Source organism: Talpa europaea, assembly GCF_964194135.1.
Source record: "Talpa europaea genome assembly, chromosome: 7".
Classification (NCBI taxonomy): Eukaryota; Metazoa; Chordata; class Mammalia; order Eulipotyphla; family Talpidae; genus Talpa; species Talpa europaea.
Genome location: NC_140074.1, coordinates 82931255 through 82954218, shown reverse-complemented (window position 1 = coordinate 82954218; position 22964 = coordinate 82931255). Strand labels below are relative to the sequence as shown.

Genomic DNA, 22964 nt, shown 5'->3' with positions numbered 1-22964 from the left:
GAAAAAGTGTCAATTCAGGATGTTCTCCAATGCACCAGGGCCAGCCCACCCCTGTCCGGACTCCCACCCACAACTCCCACCCCCACTTCAGCCAGGCAGATGGTCAAGTGGTCCTACCTCACTGCCCACTCCCCTCCCCATAGGGGAGGCCTAATGCCTGGCCACATGTCCTCCTGCTAACCCACAGGAAGACCCAAAACAAAGAGGTTCCAAAGACAGAGCAAGAGACTTACAAGAGGACTCCCGCAGGCTCCCCACACACCTGCAGGCCGAGGGGATAAGAAAAGCAAAATGGGGGCTAATGTTGGAGCCACATGGCAATACAATGATGCAGAAATTGGGGGCACAGTCCCAGACTATTGCTCATCTTCCTCTTGCTCCCAAGCAATCCTGTGGCACTGAGAATCTTATTCACCCTAGCAGGTACAATACAGTTATGAAATGGGATGGGGGTTGGCAGGGTTGGAGGAGAGGGCCATCCAAATTGGCTGCTCCAGAGACACAATGAGTCTGGTGCAGACCATATCGCTTGCTCAGCTCCCAGAGGCAAGCACATCCCCGCCATGCCTTTTTCATAGTTGAAGGCTACCATTTACTGAAGACCTAGCATGTGCCAGGCTCTGGCTTCAGAGCTCTCTGAGGGAGGAATCCTCATCTCCTGTTTCACTGGCAAGGCAAACAGACTCAGAAAGGCTAAGCAAGTTGCCCAAGCTCACCCAAGCAGCAAGTGATAAAATCCAAAATGGCATCTTGTCCTGTCTGACAATCTCCACCACACCCTGCCCTGCCCTGCCAGCGGCAAAGCCAGGCTGCTGCAGAGATTCCTGGAGGTCCAGCTGTACCTGACAGACCACAGGAAGGCTAGGGAGAGAGATAGCCCTGCCCCTACTTCCCACTGATTCAGGAACCTGTCCCCATCCAATAGACTATTTTGGACTTCTTTCTCCTGGCTGTGCAAACTACACTCCACATTTATTTCTTACTGACGCCGCTATTACTGTGCTAACGACCAGCCCCAGTCCCAGCCAGAGGCTCCTGGGTGTGGGGAGGAGGAGGTGGGGTGGGGGGACAGACACACAGGCACAACAGGATGGGTGATGGCACAGCACAGAGATGTACACAAAGTCCCGCCTGATGGAGGGAGGGGGCATCCAGCCAACTGCCTGGCAGGAAGATGCCAGGAATGACATTTGAATAAAACATCTATATAGAACATTTTGTATTATTTTATTTAAAGATTTATTTATTTATGCATACAAGAGCTGGGATACAGGCCAAAGTTGTGGGAAGGGGTGAGAGGATACCCCAGAGAGAGTGGGGAACAGAACAGACTGACTGAAATATACTGCTGAGGGGAGCAGTGGCTAGACAGGAGAGGTATGTCGTGCCATGTATGTAGCTCCCTGGCCGGCTGGGGTTCAATCTCATGCTGCAGAGGCTGTGGCCTGCTGATAGTGTGGCGCTCAACGCCTTGTGCCATAAGGGAGGACCTAAATAGAAACATTGAAGGGCCATTAGAAGTTTGCTTGTGGGGGATGTGCAAGCAAGGCAGACAAAGGGGGCTTTCAGCATGTACAAATGAGTAAAGGTTGGAGAAAGAGGCTTGGGGGAGCAGAGGAGGCTACTTGGGTGGGGGGCTTTAAGATTTCTAAACAGGGAGAAGTGTGATAAGATGTGTCTGGCAGTGGGTGGGTCTGAGGGAGGGGAACTAGACCAAGGTCCTCCTGGGGTGGCACCAGGTGGCCTGGAGCCAGGCAGAGGCTCCAGGAGGGAGAGTGCTGGCACATGGAGAGCCATGGAGGAGGGGAGGGGAGACTCAAGGATGACTCCTCAGTCTCGAGCTCTGGGCTGGGTGGTGTGGCTGAGAGAGGGCACCCGTGTGTGGACATGCTGGGGTCACTAGGACTTTTAGGACCCTCTGTTGACTACTCCCCGTGGCCTCTGGGAATCACTCACTCGCTGTTTGTTCTTCCCCCTGGGCTTAGATGAGAAATGAGAAGGCTTTGAGAATCCACTGTGAGGGCAGAATGGACAGGGGCCACATGGGTGTTGTGTTAAAACAAAAGGCAGGCATCAGGGGGAGAGGGAAGGAGTGTTACTGGAGCCAAGGAAGAGAGAAAAGGCAGGAGCAGGGGTAAGAGGGAGAGAGCCCGGCAGGCAGAGAGAGCAGACCGCCACACAAGCAGGACAGGACAGGGGAGGTGTGTCCCTGGAGTCACCTGGCTGGAGATTGGCTAGTACCTTCAGCACCGCATCCCCAGCCTGTGCCTGGTGGACGGTATTACCTGGAAGCTGATCTCGGACAGCTGCACGCAACCATTGACACAGAGAGTGTCTGCACGGTGGTAGGGCACGCGGTGTGAGTATTGCAAGAAGAAGCTCCCGTTCACTGTCACCTGCAGAGAAGAGTCACTTGCACAGGAAAGGGGGACACACCCAGCCTCCAGCACCCCCCCTGCCTCTAGACATGAGCACCTGCCTCTGGTTATCTCATCTGTCTCCCTTAGGGGAGGGCCCCAACCTGCGCAGTGTGTCAGGGACATACCTGTGAGCCCAGGTGCGTGGAGACTGCTTGGCTCTAGTTGTTGGCTTTTAGTTCTGTGGTGTTTGTTTATTGCAGGGTTTGTCTTTCTAATAGTAGCTCACCTGGGGGTTATTCAACATGCGCATTTATGTGTGCATGCAAGTATTCACTGGGAACCAAGGAAAGGCGACCTTGGGTTGCACACTGTGGGGTTGGAAACTTCCACGTTCCCTATACCGATAAGCTTGCCCAACTCCCCACACCCAAGGCCCAACTCTGTTTGCAAAAGTGATTTGCGACCTCTGGCAAAACAGCCATTAGTAGAACCTGAGCAAAGGTTATAATAATGTGGCTGAAAAATAGGTGTCCCAGGGACCTGGGGTGCAGCAAGGAATGGAATTAACCTGGACCTTAAAGACCCTGGAGGTCAAAAAGTAACAAGGTGACTTAACTAGTTGGGGTTTTTTTAAGATTTTTTTTTTTTTATTTATGCATACAAGAATTGGAATGTAGGCCAGAGATGCGGAGAGAGAGGATTCACCAGAGACATAGTGGGGAACAGAACAGGCAGATTTATTTACTGAGCACATTTACTGAGATACACTTGTGAGGGGAATAGCAGGTGAGACAGGAGAGGTCTGCTGTGCCATGTGGGTAGCTCCCTGGCTGGCCAGGGATCGAAATCATGCCACAGTGGTTGGCAATAGCTTGATAGCACTGAAACTTAACCACTGTGCCACCAGGGAGGCCCAACTAGTTCCTTCACTCTGATTAAAAGAGCCCACAGGTGGGCCTCCCTCATGGCGCAGGCAGTTGAGTGCCGCACTGTGAAGCTGTCCGTAGCCTCTGCAGCACGGGTTCGATCACAGCCAGCAAGAATCCCACATGGCGAAGCAGACCTCTCCTGTCTCTCCCGCTGCTCCCCTCAGCAGTGTATTTCATCAGTCTGCCTGTTCTGTTCCCCTCTCTGTCAGGTGAATCCTCTAACCCACCCGCATATCTGGCCCATACCCCCGGTTCTTGTATAAATAAATAAATGTTTAAAAAAAAAAAAAAAGGCCCAGAGGCAACAGGAGGCTGCAGCCATCACTAACACCCTTAAAAGGAAACAGTCTTACTGCTACATATTATTGCTCAACCCAGCCAAGTTAATGCGAGTTTGTAAAAGTGATTCACTGAGCCCCAGGGCTGGGGACAGGCAGCAGGAGGGGCAGCAAGATCCCTGCTCACCTGGAACTCTGAGCTCTTCACCAGGAAGCACAGCTCAAATGAATATCCATTTTGGAAGGGCATCGGCATCTTCCTCTCCTCTGGCCCCCAGGACCCATTCTGCTTTGTGTTGCAGACCACATACCCTCCATCCTCAAAGCGTGGGTTAAAGTGGAAGGCTATGTCGTTGTCGGAGTTGCCAGACTGGAAGTTCACACGAAACCTAGGCCAGGAAACAATGTGGTTGATGCCCAGGAGGACCTCTCACCTCTAACTTCATCAAGAACTTGCCCGCTTACCTGCCGAGCAGAGATTAGTTTGTTGACATTCTCTGTTCTGCTAGTTACACTTAGTGTTTCTGTGCCCTTATTACATCTTGCCCCTGCAGTGTGACTTTCTAAAAATAAGTGGGAAGTGGGTGACAAAAAATGTGGACACTACCCACAAGAAGCCCAGGTCTTGGAAACTGATTACAAATTGGAGTCAACGAAGGAAGTCGAGAAACGTGCCTAGAAGTGAGAGTCTTTACCTCCCAGGAACACTTGGAGGCAAGCTCCCAGCTGCTCAGCTGGGGAAAAGACAACATGTTTTCAAAACCTGTGAAATGTGTGGGAAGGTCCTTATAAAGACAGTGGCTAAGAGGAAGGCCGTGAATAAACATTAACTCTGGGACACCAGAGACTTTAGTCTGCTTGTCCTTCATTGGAAGGAGGTGTGTGTCCCCCATGAGGTGTGGAAAGAGTCAGCCAGATCTGTCCTCACAACTACCCTCTGCACCATCATTCAATGACCTAGAACCTCAAGTTGCTGCACCTGCCTTTGGGGAGGATTAATAAAATGGAGTTTAAGAGGTCCCCAATGCAAGTAAATGTTTGTTACTGTCTCTCCTTGGAAGAAGTCCTTCACCATAAAAACGTCCTTTGACTATAGCTGTGGCTCTAAGGTTGAGGAATTAAAAGAAGCTTCCAAGAACCCTGACTCAAAAAGAGTGGCTGTTCTGCCTTTTCCGAGACATATCTTGCTAGTGACCTAAGAGTAAGCTCCAGACTGAGGTCTCTGCTGAGGCGACACCCGCCCTCCCAGAACTTGGCCCCAACACTGTTCACAGCCTGCCCTGGGGCTCCTTCTGGCCTTCAGGGGGTACCACATGTGAGGAGCTCAGGGAGGTGCACTGTCCCATCACCAAAGGACGTTCTCTGACATCCCTGTGGAGCCCATTTGGTTTCTCTCTGGAGAGGAGAGTCCCGGAGTCCGCCCCCAAATCCAGGTGGCTCAGTGAGCTCTCTGTCCACAGGCACAGGATGTGCTGCCAGGAGCACTCAGGGAAAGGACCCGTGACCCGAACCAGAAGTCCATGTTCCTCTTCACATGGAGAATAATGTCCTGAAAGAGCTCTAGGCCTATATGTTGCCCGTGTGGCCCCTCAGGTTCATTCCTGCGCGCTTTGAAAATCCCGCACAAGGAAAGGGTTAAAGCAAAAGCTCCCATGGGAAGAGGTGGGGACAGTTTCCACTGGACAGGAGGGGTGGAGAGGGCAGACAGAGAGGAGGAGAGAAAAGGACGGAAGTTTAGACACGAGGTCGGGACTGCCCTGGCAGGCAGGGTTTAAGGACTCCAGAGGCCTGACTTCCCTCAGCGTCTCCTGGGGGCACTCAGGGCTCTCAGAGAAGCCCCATGGCAGCATGGCTGTGTCCATGTGGCTTTTAGGCCATGGAGGGGGAGTTGCCTAGAACCAGGATGCCACGCTGAGGTAGGATTGGGCCTGGGAGTGGCACGAAGGGATCCAGAAGGTCCCAGGACTCATGCAAGTCAAAACAGGACCACTGGGGTCAGAAATCAGCTGGGATTGAGACAAGTCATCTGAGAGAGGGCCACATGTGGGGGGATTCCATGGGCATTGCGGACTTCAGCAAGCAAGCATTATGTAGGCCTAGCTGAGCAAAAATCTCCCACTTCCGCACCCCTGGATCTCAGCAGAGGTCAGCTAGGGCTGCAAAAGCATGGGGGCCTGCCATTTTCTGAGCTGGCCAAACTCGTTCCTGTTCCCAGATATCCCCCAGGACTTTCCTCAGGAGCAAGTAGGGGAAACAGTACTGAGATTTTGCATTTTGAATTGACTTAGCATTTTCCAGAAAAGACCTTGAAACCCAAAGTGGCCGAATTACATTTGATGACATAGCTGAAATATTTCCACATCAGCAGAATGAAGGGCAGCTATAGGAAATAAAGGAAATCATTTCTTCTTTTTTCAGCTCTGGGTCAGAGAGTACAAAGTTCAACACCACAACTTTTTATGCTTCTTGCACAGGACTGCATGGGTGCATAGATTGTACTAGCCCTGTTAGCCCCTTGTGTGATCGGCAGGTGACAGTGGTGCTGTGGGTGATGCTGGGGACTGGGAGGGACTGAGTGAACCGACCAGAGCTTTAAAGTGCTGGGACTTGCTAAGGATTGAGGCTGGAGAGAAACAAAAGTTTCAGGTACCTGTTTTCGTTGGAGTAAATAACGGTCCCTTTGACAGTGATTTTGCCTCCTTCTTGTAGACCCCCTGGAATTCGCCCACAAAAAGGGACAGCCTGCAGGAAGAAGATGTAAGTCAGTTAGTGGGTCCACCCCCTTCTGTTCCTGCCCTTAGCCTCAGCACGTGCTTGGGCTCCCCTGAATGCCTGGCACCTCCCTGGGGGCCTGGTGTGGCTGTGAACAGCACAGAGGGTGTCTGGGCCTCACTGATTTTCCAGACCCAGGAGGAAGCAGATGAGAATCTAGATAGTCATACAGACATTCTGAGATTGTGATGTGGAGACACGGAGTTGGGGACGATGGGACAGAGAGATGGCCTCCCTTGAGAGTATGCAGGAAATGAGGGTTCCAGGAGGGCCTTCTAGGAAGGGAAGTAGCATGCACCCTGTCCTGAGATGAGAGGCCCTGGGCCCCTCACCAAGTTCCTGGTAAACACCCGGGGCCTGACTGGAGCTCAGACAGCCCCAGGGACAAGAGACCCATCGCCCTATTCTAGAGGAGAAACCTTTCTGCTCACATGAAAGGGCCAAGAAAAAGGCGCATTTCCCTGCCCACCCTTCCATTGACAATGGCGATCATGACCTTTTCAATTTCCCAGCCACTTAGTGGCACCTATTTCCAGATCTTCTCTGCAGTCACAGGGCAGGCCCTGCCTCTACTTCTGCTTCTGGGCCCTATAATCCTATTCCAGGCCCTTGGCTGACTCCAAAGCTCTAGTGTGTTCTCTCCTCTGCTCCTAGGCCCCATCAACAAGCCCTTTGTCAAATTCCATTTCCCAGTCCTCTTTAAAAGAGGGATGGCTATGGTGGGCACACATATCCACGTGCCCACTCCAGGTTGAATCTTAATTCTGCTGCTCATCACATGAGCGACCTTTAGAAACTTACTAAACTCTCTTTGCCTCAGTTTCCTCATCTGGAAAATAAGGGTAAAGTTACCTACTGTATAAGATTGTTTGGAGATTTAGTAAGAATATCTGTGGAAGAGGTTGACACATAGTAGGTGTCTTCCTACCATGGTCTCTCTGAGCAAAATTCCCAAACTGGTTACTGTCCAACATTCAAAGCTTATTCCTAGAATGAATTTTATCTAATATGTTTTTTTCACAATCTGCAGTAAACATGATCCTATCTCCTAGCAAATTTTCACATTTTCAAATTGTTAATGTCTTATCTAACTTCTCTTTTGTGTTAACACCCGACAAAAAGGAAATGTCTATAGGAGCCAGGCAGATGGTGTATATAGTGAGATTCTCAGTAGGGTCCAATAGGGAATGGTGGGTACTATGACAAAATAATCTCATATCTTTCATCTAGAAGGGCAGGATCCCCTCAGGTCTAAGCAACAATTATTATCTGGGCCCAGTGTTGTTAGAGCTTCCAGTTTTTTAGGAGAAGATAGATATCTCGACTTTTTATTTTCTGTAAAATTTTCTAATTCCTAGGGGAAAATTCTTTCAAAAGGATTGTGGAAGAATTGAGAGAAACATAATGAAATATATGCAATGGAAAGACATAATGAAGTATATGCAAATCTGGATTTGCCTGAAAGTATCTCTAGGGTGGAAAAGGATGTAAGTTTGAGCATAGATGAAGCAAGACAGGTCTTGAGTTAATAACTCTTGAAGTCAGGTGATGCTTATGTATTGTTCTTATTATTCTCTCTGTATTTTCTATAGGAATAGTCAAAAACAATCAATGTATTTTGAAAAAAAAAATTACCCAGCAGCCAAGGACAGTCCAGTGGCCATTGCCTTGTGACCTTGAGTTCTATGACCTCTCAGAACCCAGGGCAGAATCCCAGCTCTCAGGCACACTCACAGTGTCCTCACTCATGTGGGTGGTGCTACCCATGGACATTTGGGAGGGTATCATGTTTTACCTCAGGCCAGGTCTGAGCAATTCACAAGTCCCCTGCATCTCCATTCTCATGGTTGTCTCTTCCACATCGGTGGTTTTGGAGAAGCAAGTCAGCCTGATACATGTGTGAGCTGGTGGCACACTCCCTGAAAACTGCTTCCCCCATTTGTAGAAGTCTGAAATTCTCCTAGGAGTGTTTCATGCAGTCAGGAGAGATAGTGCTTACATTTTGAACACTCCTGGCAAGTTTGTGGCCTTCACTTAAGCATCTTCACAGAACTGAAATCACTGAATGATGGGGGTTGGGGAGTTGTCAGGCACAGAAGAAAGGTGAGGACAGAGAGGGGAAGGAGGCTACAGACCCAGGTGGCACCTACAGCTTAATCTTAACCAATGATTTCTCCCCAAAAGTTTTTTTTTTTTTAAGATTTTTATTTTTTTTTCATACAAGAGCTGAGGTACAGGCCAGATGCGTGGGAGGGCGAAATGATTCACCAGAGGCAGAGCAGGGAGCAGAACAGGCAGACGACAGAAACACTGCTGAGGGGAGCAGTGGGTGCGACAGGAGAGGTCTGCCGCACCATGTGGGATTCTCGTTGGCTGGCTGGGATCAAGACAACACTGCAGAGGCTGCGGACAGCTTCACAGAGCAGTGCTCAACCCGCTGTGCCACCGGGGAGCCCCCAAAAGTTTTGTTAGATTTCAATATCTTAAATGGCATCCCCAAATTCTGGCAAACACTATATTTAGCTGAGTATAATTTTCAGACAAGGTTATTCACTGCAGAAAAAGATCAAAAAGAATCTAAAAGACCACAATGGGAAAAGGGTGAAATAAATTATGGTATAAATTATGGTGAAATAAATGTATTTTACATACCTTTACTTATTGAGGGATGAAGTATCTCTGGAAGGAGTCAAGGAAACTGATAACACTAGCTGACTCCGAGGTGGACATGGTAGGATAAATAAATACTACCTCCACCCCCACCCAAAACATCCACTTTCCCGTTGCGGGAATCTGAAAATGCTACAACTTGTGGCAAAGGGACTCTGCAGGTGTGAGGAGTGAGGGGTCTTGAGATGGGCCATCTCCCAGCTTCCCAGGGTGGGCCACAGAGCCACAGGCTCCTCACCCTAGGGAGGCAGGAGAGCAGAGTCAGTAGTAGGAGCTGTGTCAACAGAGATGGAGGAGGAAGCAGCCTTCAGCCAAGGGAAACTAGCAGCCACCAGACTCTGGAAAAGCAAGAGACGAATGTCCCCTGAGGCCTCCAGAAGGATGCAGTCTTACTGACACTTTGATTTTCTTTTCTCACCTCCAACAAGACTGTAAGAGAATGGATTTGAGTTGTTTTAAGCTGGGCTGGCCATGGCTGCTCTGTGTGTGTTTGTGTGTGAGTTTGTGTGTGTGAATGAGACAAAGAGTGAGAGAGAGTGAGAGAGAATAGGCCCGTGCTTTTCCTGCCACACAGGCTGCCTCTCTCGGTGAGCACAGAGCATCCTTGCTCCTGGCTCACCAGCTGCTCCCCACAGCCATAGTGAGTCCTGTCCTGTTTGTAGGTCCAGCCGCCCCTCTGGCCGTGGGAGGAGGCTGGGCCAGACGAGACCAGGCCTGAGCTGAGAATGGGCTGAAGCTCCCAAGCCAGACCCAGTGGTGTGGACAGCTCTGCAGAAGACGGCTGGGCCACGTGCCCTTCCTGTCACACTATGGAGAAAGTGAGGGTCCGACTCCTTGGGGCCTGGGGTTCACCGGGAGAGGCCCCAACGTGGGATGAAGTGTCCCAGTGCCCGTGGCAACTGCCCCTATTCTTTCTCTTGTCTGGACTCCAGGGCCCTGTTTTAATTCGCTTCTGCCCACAGGAGGGTTTCCCTAATGATTTGAAGCTTTTGGCTTCTGAGTACAAGGATTGGAAAGAACAAAACATTTATTAATATAAATGCATTTTGGGAAAAACCTGAGATCCCCCATCTGGAGAGTGTGGTTGCCCAAGGTCACATTTTGAGCCTGAGGCCCCATCGAGGCATTAATCACACCTGGCCCAGCTTCCCCCAGCCCCACCCTAGAAGCCCCCACCAGCTGGTCACGTGGCACCAGGCCAGCAGGGAGGACACAGGCCAATTAGGGGCCCTGCTGAGGCAGGACACAGTGCACAGTCTCAGTCACTCCCCGCACTCAGAACCTGCCGCTGCCCATCCAGGAAGGATCTGCAAAGCTCTCCTGCCCCTCCCCTGCGCCTGCCCCTTGAAATCTCTTTGCCAATCAGACTCCTGTACAGGCTTGAGCCCACGACACAGTGAGCACAGACGCCTCCTGAGCCCAGTTGCCACTTGCCTGACTTGCTCCATTATCGCCTTCCCCCTTGTCCTGGAAGTCAAGTCATGTTCCTTCTCTGCCACTTACCATTGGGGCCATTTGGTAGGTGACTGCAACCTCTTTAATCTCAGATTTTCCAAGGATGGAGTGGGGACATTAAGACTCCCTGGTGGCACAAGGAGTTGGGTACCACACTGTGAAGCTGTCTGCACAATCTGAGGCACGAGTTCAATCCCTGACCAACTAGTGAGCAACCCACATGGAGCAACAGACCTCTCCTGTCTCGCCCGCTGTTCCCCTCAGCAGTGTGTTTCAGTCAGTCTGCCTGTTCTGTTCCCCACTCTGTCTCTGGTGAATTCTCTCACTCAATGCATCTCTGGCCTGTACCCCAGCTCTATGTGCATAAATAAATAAATCTTAAAAAAAAATACTCCCTGGGTTTGAACAAGACACCTGCAGACAAGGTCTACATATGTTGCAAAATGAGGCAAAAGGCGACCCTTCACATGCCCCTTCTCCCCTCACACACTCCTTTCTCATCCCTCTGAGAACACCCTGGCCTGCTCTTGACCTAATAACTCACCCCTCAGGGAGCAGAAACTCCTCAGATGGCCTTCCCTGCTGCCCCCAGACTCCTTAGAATACAAAACAGCCTCACAGCTCCCAGGGCAGGCAGGTACCTTGCAAACTCTCTAGATAGGAGACCCACTTAGTCCTGACCTCAACTCAGGCGGGGTGGCTCCTGGATTATGCCCATTTTACAGATGTGGAAACCCAGGGAGGCAAAACCACTTGCCCAGGGAAGCCATCTTTAAAGTGAGTGCCCCTGACCGCCAGGCTGGACTGGCCCCTTCCCCAGAAGCCCTATCACTTCCCCCACCCTGCCAGCCACCATTCTTCCATTTATCACCGACGCCTGCCTTCCCAAGAGCACCCAGACAGGTTAGACACCCAGAGGGAGCACAGACCCCAGTGCTGACCACACCACCCTCCTGGAAAGGCGTTGTTGTAACAATGGGAGCAGAATTGTGCCAGCTTGTCCCATCTGGCTTTCTGTGTTCTCTTTGGGATATTACCTGCCCCTGTGTCTCCCCTGGCACACACACGCTGCCACCCATGAGTCCTTTCCTCAAAGACCCAGAACTGCTTCCCACAGCCTAGGTAGGCCCTCCACTCAGCCATCGCCACCCGTCAGCAGCATGGAACTCACTGGGTTCTTGTAGGTAACTGGCTGGGCACCACTGAAAGCCATCTTGTCCTGCTCCTGTGGCCAGCACTGCTTCCCCAGACAGTCCTCTGCACTGGAGAGGACTTAGCCAAGAAATAGAAGCCTAATCAATTTTGCAATTGTTCAATGGGGAGGAACCAGAAGCAGGAAGATGTGGTCTAGATATAGCAAAGTGAGATGCTGGGGGAGGTGCAGTCTCTGGCAGAGACCGCTGCCCCCTCCCAGCCCAGAGACCCATTTTGCCTGACCCTTCTCTTCTGACAAGTTTCCAGATGTCACCATCCACAAGTGTGTGACTGTGTCCTGAGGTTGCTCCTGCAGACCTGCAGGAAAGGGCCTTTGTCCCTGGGTTGCTGGTACATGGGGCGGTCTGGTGGTGCTGGGGGATGGCCTGGTTAGACCCATTTTTATTCACAGAGAAACTGAGGCTCAGAGAGTCTAAGGGACATGACCAAGGCCACGCAGCTCACCACCGGTAGCCTGAGTTATATGAGGATTCTTAGGTCCTCACAGAGTAAGTGTCCCTTTAAAATTCCATTCCTTATATATAAACATAGTCATAGAGACACTAGAAATGTTTTGCAGAGAGAAAATGTCCTAATGCAGGTTTTGTTCCAACAGGCTGCCCTGGGGCCTCTGACACTCCTAGCTGAGTGTGTCTTTCTTCTCTTCTCACTCCTTTTCTGGGCTTTAGAATGCACGTGAAGAATATTCCAGGTGACAGGGAAGTCAGGGAAACATGAGCCACACCGCCTTTAATTAACTTCAGCACCTAGTTAAGGGAAATGCTCAGTGCTCACAGACCAGCAGAGTGGGCTGGGTAGGGGAGGCGGAGGGGCGGAGGGGCGGGGCACTGATGTAAGCTTCCCTGAGGCCACCAGGTCCCTGCAGTGAGGAGGCACAGAGGTGACCCTGCGATGACCAGGGAAGGGCAAGCGGGTAGAGTGTTCCCTGGGCCATGCATCCCTGCCCCCTCTGCCTTCTCCCACCTTCCCTAGAAGTGGCAGACTCTGCAGAGACCAACCTCTTTGACGTGTGCACACAGACCACAGCCACGGTCCCCTGCGATTCCCCTCCCTCCCCACTATGTTCTTGGGTCAGCCAGAACTTGACCTGTCTGACCGGGAAGAAGGCCGGGTTGGAGCAGCCAGGGGTATTGCTAGCCCTGTTAGCTGACTCCTGCGCTGCTCCCCCTTCTTCCTTCCTACCCTACTCTCTGCTCTCAGGGAGCAAAATCCCTTTTTGTTCTCTGCAAGCATCTCCAGGAAAGGAACCATATTTACTGACACCAGAGGTTGACTAAAGAATCCAAGAATCTGGGCCTCCCCGGGTGGCGCAGGCGGTTGAACGCTGTGCTATGAAGCTGTCTGCAGCCTCTGCAGCACCGGTTAGATCCCTGCCAGGCGGCAAGGGTCCCACATGGTGCCGCAGACCTCTCCTGCCTCCCCCGCTGCTCCCCTCAGCAGGGCATTTCTTCAGTCTGCCTCTTCTGTTCCCCGCTCTGTCTCTGGTGAATCCTCTCATGCTACCGCGCATCTGGCCTGTACCCCGGTTCTTGTATAAATAAATAAATTTAAAAAAAAATCCAAGAATCTGAGACGTGCCCAGGGCCATGCAGAGTCAGGATGAAAAGCAGAGCAGCCTGGCTCCTGGGTCTGTGTGCCTCCCCCCACCTGACAGCCCCTCCTTTTTTGTGGGAGACCTCTGATGGAAATTAAGAGAGGACCCCGAGCCACTGTCCAGCTGAGCTGTGTCCAAAAGGGCTCACGCTCCTAGTCCAAGTGCTGGTGATCTATTGCTGCTTGAATATTCTAAAACTTAGTGGCTTAAAACATTAACAGCATGGGCCTCCTGGTGGCACATGGGGTTAAATCTCAGCACTATGAAGCTCTCAGTAGCCACTGCAGCACGAGTTCTATCCCTGCCCAAGGAGCTGACCCACATGGCAAGGCAGACCTCTCCTGTCTCACCTGCCTCAGCAATGTATTTCAGTCAATCCACCAATTCTACTCCCCACTCTGTCTCTGGTGAATCCTCTCACCCCTGCACCTCTGGCCTAATCCCCAACACTTACATGCATAAAAAATTAAATCTTTTTAAAAATAATAAAACCGCAAGGGGTTAAGCACAGCACTTTGAAGCTATCCATAGCCCCTGCAGCATGAGTTTCATCCCTGGTCAGCAGGGAGCTACACACATGGCGCAACAGACCTCTATTGTCTCGCCTGCTGCTGCCCTCAGCAGTGTATTTCAGTCAGTCTGTCTGTTCTGCTCCCCGCTCTGTCTCTGGTGAATCCTCTCACCCCCGCACCTCTGGCCTGTATCCCAGTTGTTTTATGCATAAAAAACAAAATCTTTTAAAAAAATAAAAATAAATTTGAGGACACAGGCCTGTGCTGGGGGGTGGCTGCTAGAGCATAAGGCTATGATTAGTTCCGAAATTCCTAGAGAACTTTCATCAGCCTTTAATGGCCATGGGTGGGTGTTAGCATCAATCATCTGGTTCCACTATAACGCCTCAGTTCTGCTATCCTTTCAAAACTTCCCCTTTCTGTTGGCAAGACAAGGAAGAAACTGAGCTTTTCACCCTATGAACACTAACTATTTCTTGAACTTAGAGTTAACCCTCCTTTAAGGTAAGTTGGGGGTGAGAGTTGGAAACCTGTGTCCACATCGGATCTAGAGAGAATCACAGGTTGCCGGCATGTTAGGAACATGGAAGATCTGATCTGTTGCCAGAGTCCACTTGGGCTGAGAGAAAGAAGACCCGGGTCTATGTGTATCTCCCAGGAGGCAGGCTGGTGTTCCGGGAAGTAAGGAGAGTGGGTCCTCCCACCAGGCTTGAGCTTTCACTAGGTGTAAAAGTGGCTCCCAGCTTCATCTGTTTGGTCTTCATGGCAAGACTCCCGCTGTCTTTATCAACCAACATCCCGGAGATGCAGGACCCAGGCCAGGTCACAGCCAATAAGAGGTGGAGACTAGACTCCCCCTTGGTGTCCCCTGGTATTCATCTCCTCTTTCCCAAGTTCCTCCGAGTGATTTTTCCCTGTCTTGGTTTTCTATTGTACCCTGAAGCTAACAGAGCGCGGCCTCCGAGTTTCAGCCGGGCGCTCGTGGCTGCCCTAATGAAAGATGGCTCTGCCAGCGCTTGGTCTGGGAAAATGACTTAACTTATAGTGTCCCAGTGTCCGTTCTCCCTTGTAAGGTCAGTGGTGATACGGGGTGAGAACGGAACCGACCAGGGAAGCAGCAGGAGGGTCTGCGAGCTCAGCCCGCGTCGAGTGGGGAACAGGGCCTGGCGCGCAGCGCATGTTCCATAACATGTCCTCGGCGCTGCGGGGCTGCATGGGAGGGGGCAGCTGCCCGCGGATGCTGCACACTCTCTGGCCAGACACGGAAAGAAACCCCAGAGGACTGGTGTGTGGTAACTGGAGTCGGATCCCTCCCATGCTGACATTTCAGGGGAGTAAGAGGGAAGAGGAATTCTTCCAGAATTATTCCACCATCACCTCTTGTCCTCTCTGAGAGCTTCAATGCCAAGAGCTGGAAAAGGTCTTTAAAAAACACTCTCATGATATCTTCCTTGTTACAGTAATGGCCTCCCAGAGTCTCGCTTCCTTTGTCTACCCTTTTGCAAAGTGACTTTCTTCTTCCTCCTGTGACCTGTTGTGCTCAGCAGATGCAGCACAAGGAACATCCTGTGCTTTCTAGAGCTACACCTTGAGAGACTTTGGGGTTAAATGGTTAAAATGATCACTTTCACGTGTATTTCACTGTGATAAAAAAGACAGGAGGAAAGTTATTGAATGGTTTGGCACAGTAAAGAAAAGGAGAGCCAGGCTAAACTTTCTCAAAGGAAGGGAAAATTTATTGCACCCCTGGGCGAGCTTCGCGGACCCAAGGTGGGGGTCCGTGAAGTCACACCCGTTGTGGGGGAGATGTCCTTTTATAGGGTGAGGAGAGGTTAGGCAGGAAAACTGGGTTGGCCAGGGGAGAAATAGGTTTAGGCAGAACAAAGTTGTTTCTCGTGGATCCAGGTTGTTTTTCTTATGTTTATGATTTCAGTTTCGGTTTGATGGAAGCAGTGGTCCTGGTGTCAGAACCATCTTGTTTTTTCGATGTGGGCTTCCTCATTCCTGGCCCCTGCGTTGACCTTTCAGTTATTAATTTCCATCTTAACTTTTTCCCCAAAAGTTCTGCATCTGAAACCTGCCTTGTGTGTGATAAAAGGGAGACCATCACAGGCAAGAGGCAATACCGGCACAGCCTTTCCTCTTCAGGTCCTCAAAAGGACTGGATGAGACTAATTTTTTTTTTTTGTAGATTTATTTATTTATGCATACAAGAACTGGGTGTAATCTAGAGGTACAGAGGGGGTGAGAGGATTCACCAGAGAGAGTGGGGAGCAGAACAGGCAAAATGAAATACACTGCTGGGGGGCGCAGCGGGCGAGACAGGAGAGGTCTGCTGCGCCATGTAGGAGATTGAACTCCTGTTGCAGTGGCTGGTGACAGTTTGATAGTGCCATGTGGCACCCCTGTGCCACCAGGGAGGCCTGAGACTAACTCTTGACAGGAGAATAACTTTCTTGCAGTTTTTTTAGGGAGCAGCTCCGATATAAAACAGGTTGCCTGGCTGTGGGTCCTCACTCACGCGCTGAAAAGGGACTTGTTAATACTCCACTACAGGCACACACAAAAGGTTAATAAAAGGTTTATTTACAAGGGAAAGGGAAATGAGGAAATGTACAACTCAGGGAGAAAATAGGGAAATAAAGTCCTTAATGTGTCCTACCCGATCCGCCGACCTAGAAACCCAAAGGCACTCTGAGAGCTGGCCGAGTGCTGCTGTAACAGGGTGGTCCCCAGGAAAGGGGGAGGTTCCCTGCCCCACCCAAGGGAGGGTGGAGCTGAGCAGGAAGAGGAGAAGCTGCAGAAGAGACTGAGGAAGGAGGCAGGATGGAGCCTAGAGACACGTGAAGAAGCTGCGCTTGTCTTTTGGTCGTGGACAGGGTGACACAGATGTGGGTGAGACCCATGGGGAGGTGACAATGGCAGCTTTTATTTTGATGTTGATTTTGCTCTTTTCCTTCCGGGCTTGTCTGGTAGTTTCTGACCCTTTTCTGTGGGTCCCCACTGGAAGATGCTTTAGACTTGTGGCAGGCTTTGGGGCCTTGCTCTGGGCCAATCCCATATGGATGGACTTTTACCCACGAGGGGATGGGTAACTTTGGGTGCTTCATTTAGAAACTAGACTCTTTGCCTTACCTGTATTGTTTCCTAGTTTTATTAAAGTTCCTTCCCATTAAAGTCTCATATGTTTTGTGTTAATGCGGCAGATGGCAGAACCCATGTAGAATAGGCAGGTTTGTGGGGTTTGGGCTGCCCCTCTCCCTGTCCTATAACACTGCGAGCTGGCGGAGAGCCAAAAAGGGTCTCCCCCAAAGCCGACGTGTCTGGTTTTATATCAAACCTGGCTGCTTAACACCACCCTCAGATTCCAGCCACCTTCCCTTTGGTGGTGATGGGATTTGTCTTTCCCAATGTCCTGATGGCTTTGGCCTGGGTTGGGGGTGGAGTCCACAAAGCCTGTATGGAATTAGCTTTAGGACATCCTTTCCCCCTAACAATTCCCCCCTCTCACTTTTTGCCACCATTTCCATGGTGATGAAGATCGAATATATGCATGTTGGGATGCAGTCTCAGATGAAAATTTTACCGGGTTCCAGTGGGAAAGAAAACCAGTCCCTCCAGGTATTGTCCATTGTGGAAAGCAAAAGTCCTCCATTCCTGGAAAACAGTTCATCAGTCCAAGCCAAAAAAAAAAAAAAAAAAAAAAAAACCATCTGGAAGCATTAGCCAAAACAAGACAGCAAATATGTCAAAATCACAGGGGAAAAAAATCTTAAAATGGTTCAACTGATGTAAAACACAAATTTTCTCAACCTTGAGCCCAAACTTTTAACAGCATAGCAAAAGTTTGCATACTAAATCTACTTTTAAACCACTTTACCTATTTTTGCATAAAATCAAAGGGCAGAATAAGCAACAATTTTCGCTGGCTTTGTTGGAACACTCCATATATGAGCAGAGTGAACTGTTGACATCGGTCCGTGTAGGCTTCAGGAACAAAGTTGGTCTCATCAGACTCTACCTGGGCTTTCCTCTTCTCGAAGGTACCAGGGACTTTTTCAGTGGCCTGGTTGTCCAGTCCTGCCAATGGAGGCAAGCTTCCTCACCTTCTTTGGAGGTCTCTGGAACCCTACGAACAAAGCAAACAGGTTCTCCTCTTCTTGGTTCAGCTCTGTTTCAACTTTCTGGAAGAGCTCCACACAAAGCCACACAATCAAACTCATGTCCAATTTTTTTTTTTTTTAGTGTAAGAAGACAAAATCCCTACGGAAGTTATGCAAAAACAGACTCTGAGATAAGTAGCAAAAAAATTACTACCACTATTTGTATGCTGTGTTGGTATCAAGGGGAGAGAAAATGTGACACAAGTTAGCTTTGCTAAAAAAAAAAAAAAAAAAAAAAAAAAAACCACAACCTTGCCGCAGGTCCTGGTCACTCAAAACAAAAAAACTTTGTGGATTCAGAACAAAATGCAAAAAAATTTACCAGTATTATGTCAAACAAAACTGGAAAATGGGGCCTCCCCGGTGGCGCAGCGGTTGAGCGCTGGGTTGCGAAGCTGCCCGCGGCCTGTGCGGCGCCGGTTCGATCCCCGGCTGCTCCCCGGCCACCAGAGGAGGGTCCCACATGGCGCGCAGACCTCTCCTGCCGCCCGCTGCTCCCCTCAGCAGTGGACTTCGGTCCTTCTGCCTGCTCTGCTCCCCGCTCTGGCTCTGGTGAATTCTCTCACCCTCCCGCGCTTCTGACTGTACCCAGTGCATGTATAAACAAAACAAACAAACAAACAAATAAATAAATAAATAAAACATGCCTCTATTAAAAAAAAAATTAAAAAAAAAAAACTGGAAAATGTACTCTCAACTGTTCCATCAATAGGAATCCTTTGAGGTCTTTTTTTTTTTTCCCTATTTTTCCAGAAACAATTTCTGTCAATAAACAATCGAAGTATACAATATTACAAGGCGACAATCACAATTGATACATACATATCAGGTACTGAGAGGTTTTATACACATTTTAGAAAACCAGTGTTAACATTTCTGTGCATGCCAAAGTTTTACCGTTTTCCCAAGTGACAAGGCTTCCCTTCCAGTTTTACTCCACTAGGTGAGCCAAATAGAACAAATTCATCTAATGCTTTTCCCAGGCAGAAAGGGAGAAACTTTGTGGAGTGTCTCAGGAGCTCTACTGAGGTTCCACAAAATTTCCTTGCATCAGCCAAATGACAGGCTACCAAATTAGTACTTGAATTTAGATTTCTGGGAAGCTTTGCCATAAATATGAGAAAAACAACAGAAACAATATTCAATCTCTACGAAGGCACCGGCTTAGTTCAGTAGTACAATGTTGACAATCAAACCATAACCATTGGTTTTTCTCATAACTGGAGACTCTTTTTTTTTTTTCAACATCTATGGGCACCATGTGTACCAATTGGCCAACCACTGGAAGCCAAGACAGTAAGACACAATGACATACAGACATACAACATATAGACACAAAGAGCTCTTTAGTTACTGTTATAGAGCAACCCCGATATTAAACGGGTTCCTGGCTGTGGGTCCTCACCCATGCTCTTTAAAGGGACTTATGAATACTCCTTTGACCTTGGTGGGGGTGGAGTCCACAAAGCCTATATGGAATTTGCTTTGGGACATCCTTTTCCCCCTAACATTACCATTCATCACGTGTGGGATATCTCATACAACTGCAGTTTCACTCATAGGCCAAAGAAAAAAGCAAGCAGAGAAGAAAAAAAAAAAAAAAAACCTTGAAGTTAAAAAAAAAAAGCAAAAATTACAAGGAAATAACAAAATCAAGATTGAAAACCTTTCTGTGAAAAAAAAAAATACTGGCAGCATATGCATGATCCTAGATGGTTATTTCACATCTCCTAAACTTTGAAAGGAAGAAGATTGGTTAGAGCATGTTAGTTTTTATCTCAGGGTTTCTTCAGAAAAAAATGAGTCCTTGGGTATCCTGCAACAATAACTGGAAAAGAAGTCAGTAACATTCAAGTTTTTTTCTATTTCTTAAACAAATATCTCAAGTCGTCAATGGGTTCACAACACCAATGGGACTTCGTCTCTGGGTCAGTTCCTTCTGGCGCTTTCTTAACTCTGGAATGATGTACCCGGGGTTTTATGCCTGCAAGTTTCAGAGAAGTATGTGTGCTTAGCAAAACGTCATATGGACCAGTCCATTTTTCTGACAGCTGGTTTTGGGCATCCCCACTCTGCCAGGTCTTTAGTAAGACCTGATCTCCAGGTTTGAAGGGATGCAATGGTTGATCAGGAGGCATAGAGATCCTCGAGGTTGCAAAGTTGTGAATTACTGCCAGAACCTCCTGGATGTGTTTCACATATTGTGTGATCTGGCAATCTTGTGCTCTTTCTGGACTGGCTTTCAGAACTGAGGCCTGGAAGGATCTTCCAAACATAATTTCAAAGGGGCTTAATTGTAGCCCACTTCTAGGTGCCACTCTTATGTGGAGGAGGGCAAGGGAGAGTACCTGGTCCCAACGAAGCTGTGTTTCTTGGCACAGTTTTGCCAAGGTTTTCTTTAAGGTGTGCTTCGTTTTCTTTAAGGTGTGGTTCATTTTCTCCGTTTGTCCAGAAGACTGCGGTCTCCATGCAGCATGCAATTTCCAGTTGATCTGTAACGCACTGCTTACTGCATGAGTAACGTCAGAGACAAATGCTGGCCCATTATCACTCTGGATAGAATCCGGCAACCCAAAGCGAGGAATTATTTCCTTCAGCAGCTGTTTTGCAACCTCGGAAGCTTTTTCGTCTCTGTGGGAAATGCTTCCACCCATCCCGAGAACGTGTCCACAAAAACCAATAGGTATTTGAAGTTGCCTGTTGTTCTAGGCATTTGTGTAAAGTCCACCTGCCAGTCCTCAAAAGGGCACTTGCCTCGATATTGAACCCCAATGGCTTTAGGGTGGGAGTCAGTCTTGGGATTATTCCTGGCACATAGTTGACAACCTCGGGTGATCCATTGTGCTATTCTATGCAAATATGGTCCCTTCAAATATGGGCGCACAGTTTCTAATAAGGCATCTCTCCCAAGGTGAGATCCTTCGTGAAGATGTTTTAGCACCGGGTATACCAGGGCCTCCGGGAGGAGTATCATCCCATGGGAGTTTACTCTCCAAGTAGAGCTGGGGTCAAACTCAGTAAATCCCCATGCACGAGCTCTCTCCTCATCCCGCTCGGTGGATTCAGGAGCATACTGAGTCAGGTCCACAAGAGGGATGAGTGCACCCTGGAGGGCAGGACGGGCAGCGGCCTTAGCCACCCGATCAGCTGCCCTGTTGCCCTTTGCCATGTCTGACCCACCCTTTTGGTGGCCAGGACAATGCATCACAGCAACAGCTGATGGTAAAGCTACTGCCTTTAACAGGGCCAGGGTTTCTAATGGGTGTGTGACATCCTTGTTACTAGCGGTAAGAAGTCCCCGCTCCTTCCAAATGGCCCCATGCATGTGGAGAATCATAAAAGAATATTTTGAGTCAGTAAATATATTGACTCTTTTACCTTTTGAGAGTTCCAAGGCACGGATCAGGGCTATTAATTCGGCTTTCTGCGCTATGTACCTGCCGGAAGAGCCTTGGCCTCCACGGTGTTCTGGAGCATCACCACTGCATATCCGGCACATCGACGGCCTTGATCCATGAAGCTGCTGCCATCTGTAAATAGCTCCCACTCTGGATCTGGCAAAGGCTGGTCAGTCAGATCTGGTCGGCTGGCATACACTGTCTATGGTTTCTAAACAGTTATGGATTAAAGTGTCATCCTCAGATCCGTCTGCATTGCTTGGAAGCAGTGTGGCAGGATTCAGGGAATTAGAAACCTGCAGTTTCACATTAGGATTGTCCAACAGAGCTGCTTGATATTTTCCCATTTGCCCAGCGGTTAACCAAAGTCCACCCTTCTGCTCCAGCAATGTCAAGACCTAATGTGGAACACACACAGTGATGAGCTGACCCAATGTAAACTTCTCCACCTCATGTAGGAGGTCACAAGTGGCAGCCACAGCACGCAAACACGGAGGCCATCCCTTAGCGGTGTGGTCCAATTGTTTGGACAGATATGTAACGGGCTGCATTTCTGGCCCCAACAATTGGATTAGCACTCCTAGGCCAACCCCCGGTCTCTCATGTACATAAAGTCTGAATGGCTTCCTAAGATCTGGAAGCCCTAATGCTGGTGCTGGGATCAACTTTACTTTTATTTCATCAAAAGCCTTTTGACATTCTGGAGTCCAAGACAAAGGTTCAGAGTCCAGGCCTTTGAGAACATCATATAAGAATTTTGCTATTCGTCCAAAATTAGGAATCCAAATCCTACAAAATCCAGCCATACCCAAAAATCCGCGTAACTGTCGCCGGTTGCTGGGGACTCTAAGGGCTGAAATTACCTGTTTTCTTTCCATCATCAGGCTCCATCTGCCTTTCTCAATTTCAAACCCCAAATATGTCACAGTTTGTTTGCATATCTGTGCCTTCTTAGGTGACACATTGTAGCCGCATTCTGTACCACCACAGCTAGTTCAGTACCACCACAGTATTTTCCAGACAAGATTCGTAGTCTGGACTTGCAATCAATAAATCATCTACATATTGCAATAAGACACCCTGGTTTAGTTGAACCTTCCTGAGATCCCTGGCCAGTATTTCCCCAAAAATAGTTGGGGAGTTCTTAAATCCCGGTGGAAGCACAGTCCAGCAATACTGGAGAGTGCTCTTGGACTTAGGGTCCTGCCACTCAAAGGCAAAAAGCAGTTGATCCTGGACTTCAGTTGGGATACAGAAAAAGGCATCCTTCAGGTCTAATACCGAAAACCACCCAAAGTCACCAGGTATGGCAGTTAATAGGGTGTACGGATAGGCACCGTGGGATGTAAACCCTGAACAATATCATTAATAGCCCTTAAATCTTGGACAAAATGGTACTCGCCTGTATGGGGTTTCTTCACTGGCAAAATCGGAGTGTTGTACAGTGAGCGGCAGGGCCGTTGAGTCCAGACTGAAGGAACCTTTTCAATACTGGCTCAATTCCTCTCAAGGCCTCCTTCTTTTAGGGGTATTGTTTCCTCCTCGGGGTTTTGCTCCCCTCTATCACTTCTATCTTTACAGCCTCTGCATTTTTCGCACGTCCTGGGGTACCATCAGC

At 49.2% G+C, this 22964-nt stretch overlaps 1 protein-coding gene across 1 annotated transcript in view; it reads right to left on the bottom strand.

Annotated features, from left to right (window-relative positions):
* Positions 1 to 6832, bottom strand: part of LOC311173756 (galectin-9-like) — a gene marked incomplete at both ends in the record, with an annotated part of 80263 nt that extends 73431 nt beyond the window's left edge. Inside the window, 5 exon segments of the mRNA XM_084237842.1 lie at positions 717 to 842; positions 2286 to 2396; positions 3755 to 3956; positions 6218 to 6309; positions 6809 to 6832. Of these exon segments, the coding sequence (XP_084093968.1) occupies positions 717 to 842; positions 2286 to 2396; positions 3755 to 3956; positions 6218 to 6309; positions 6809 to 6832 (555 nt within the window).
* Between the last annotated feature and the right edge of the window lie 16132 nt (positions 6833 to 22964).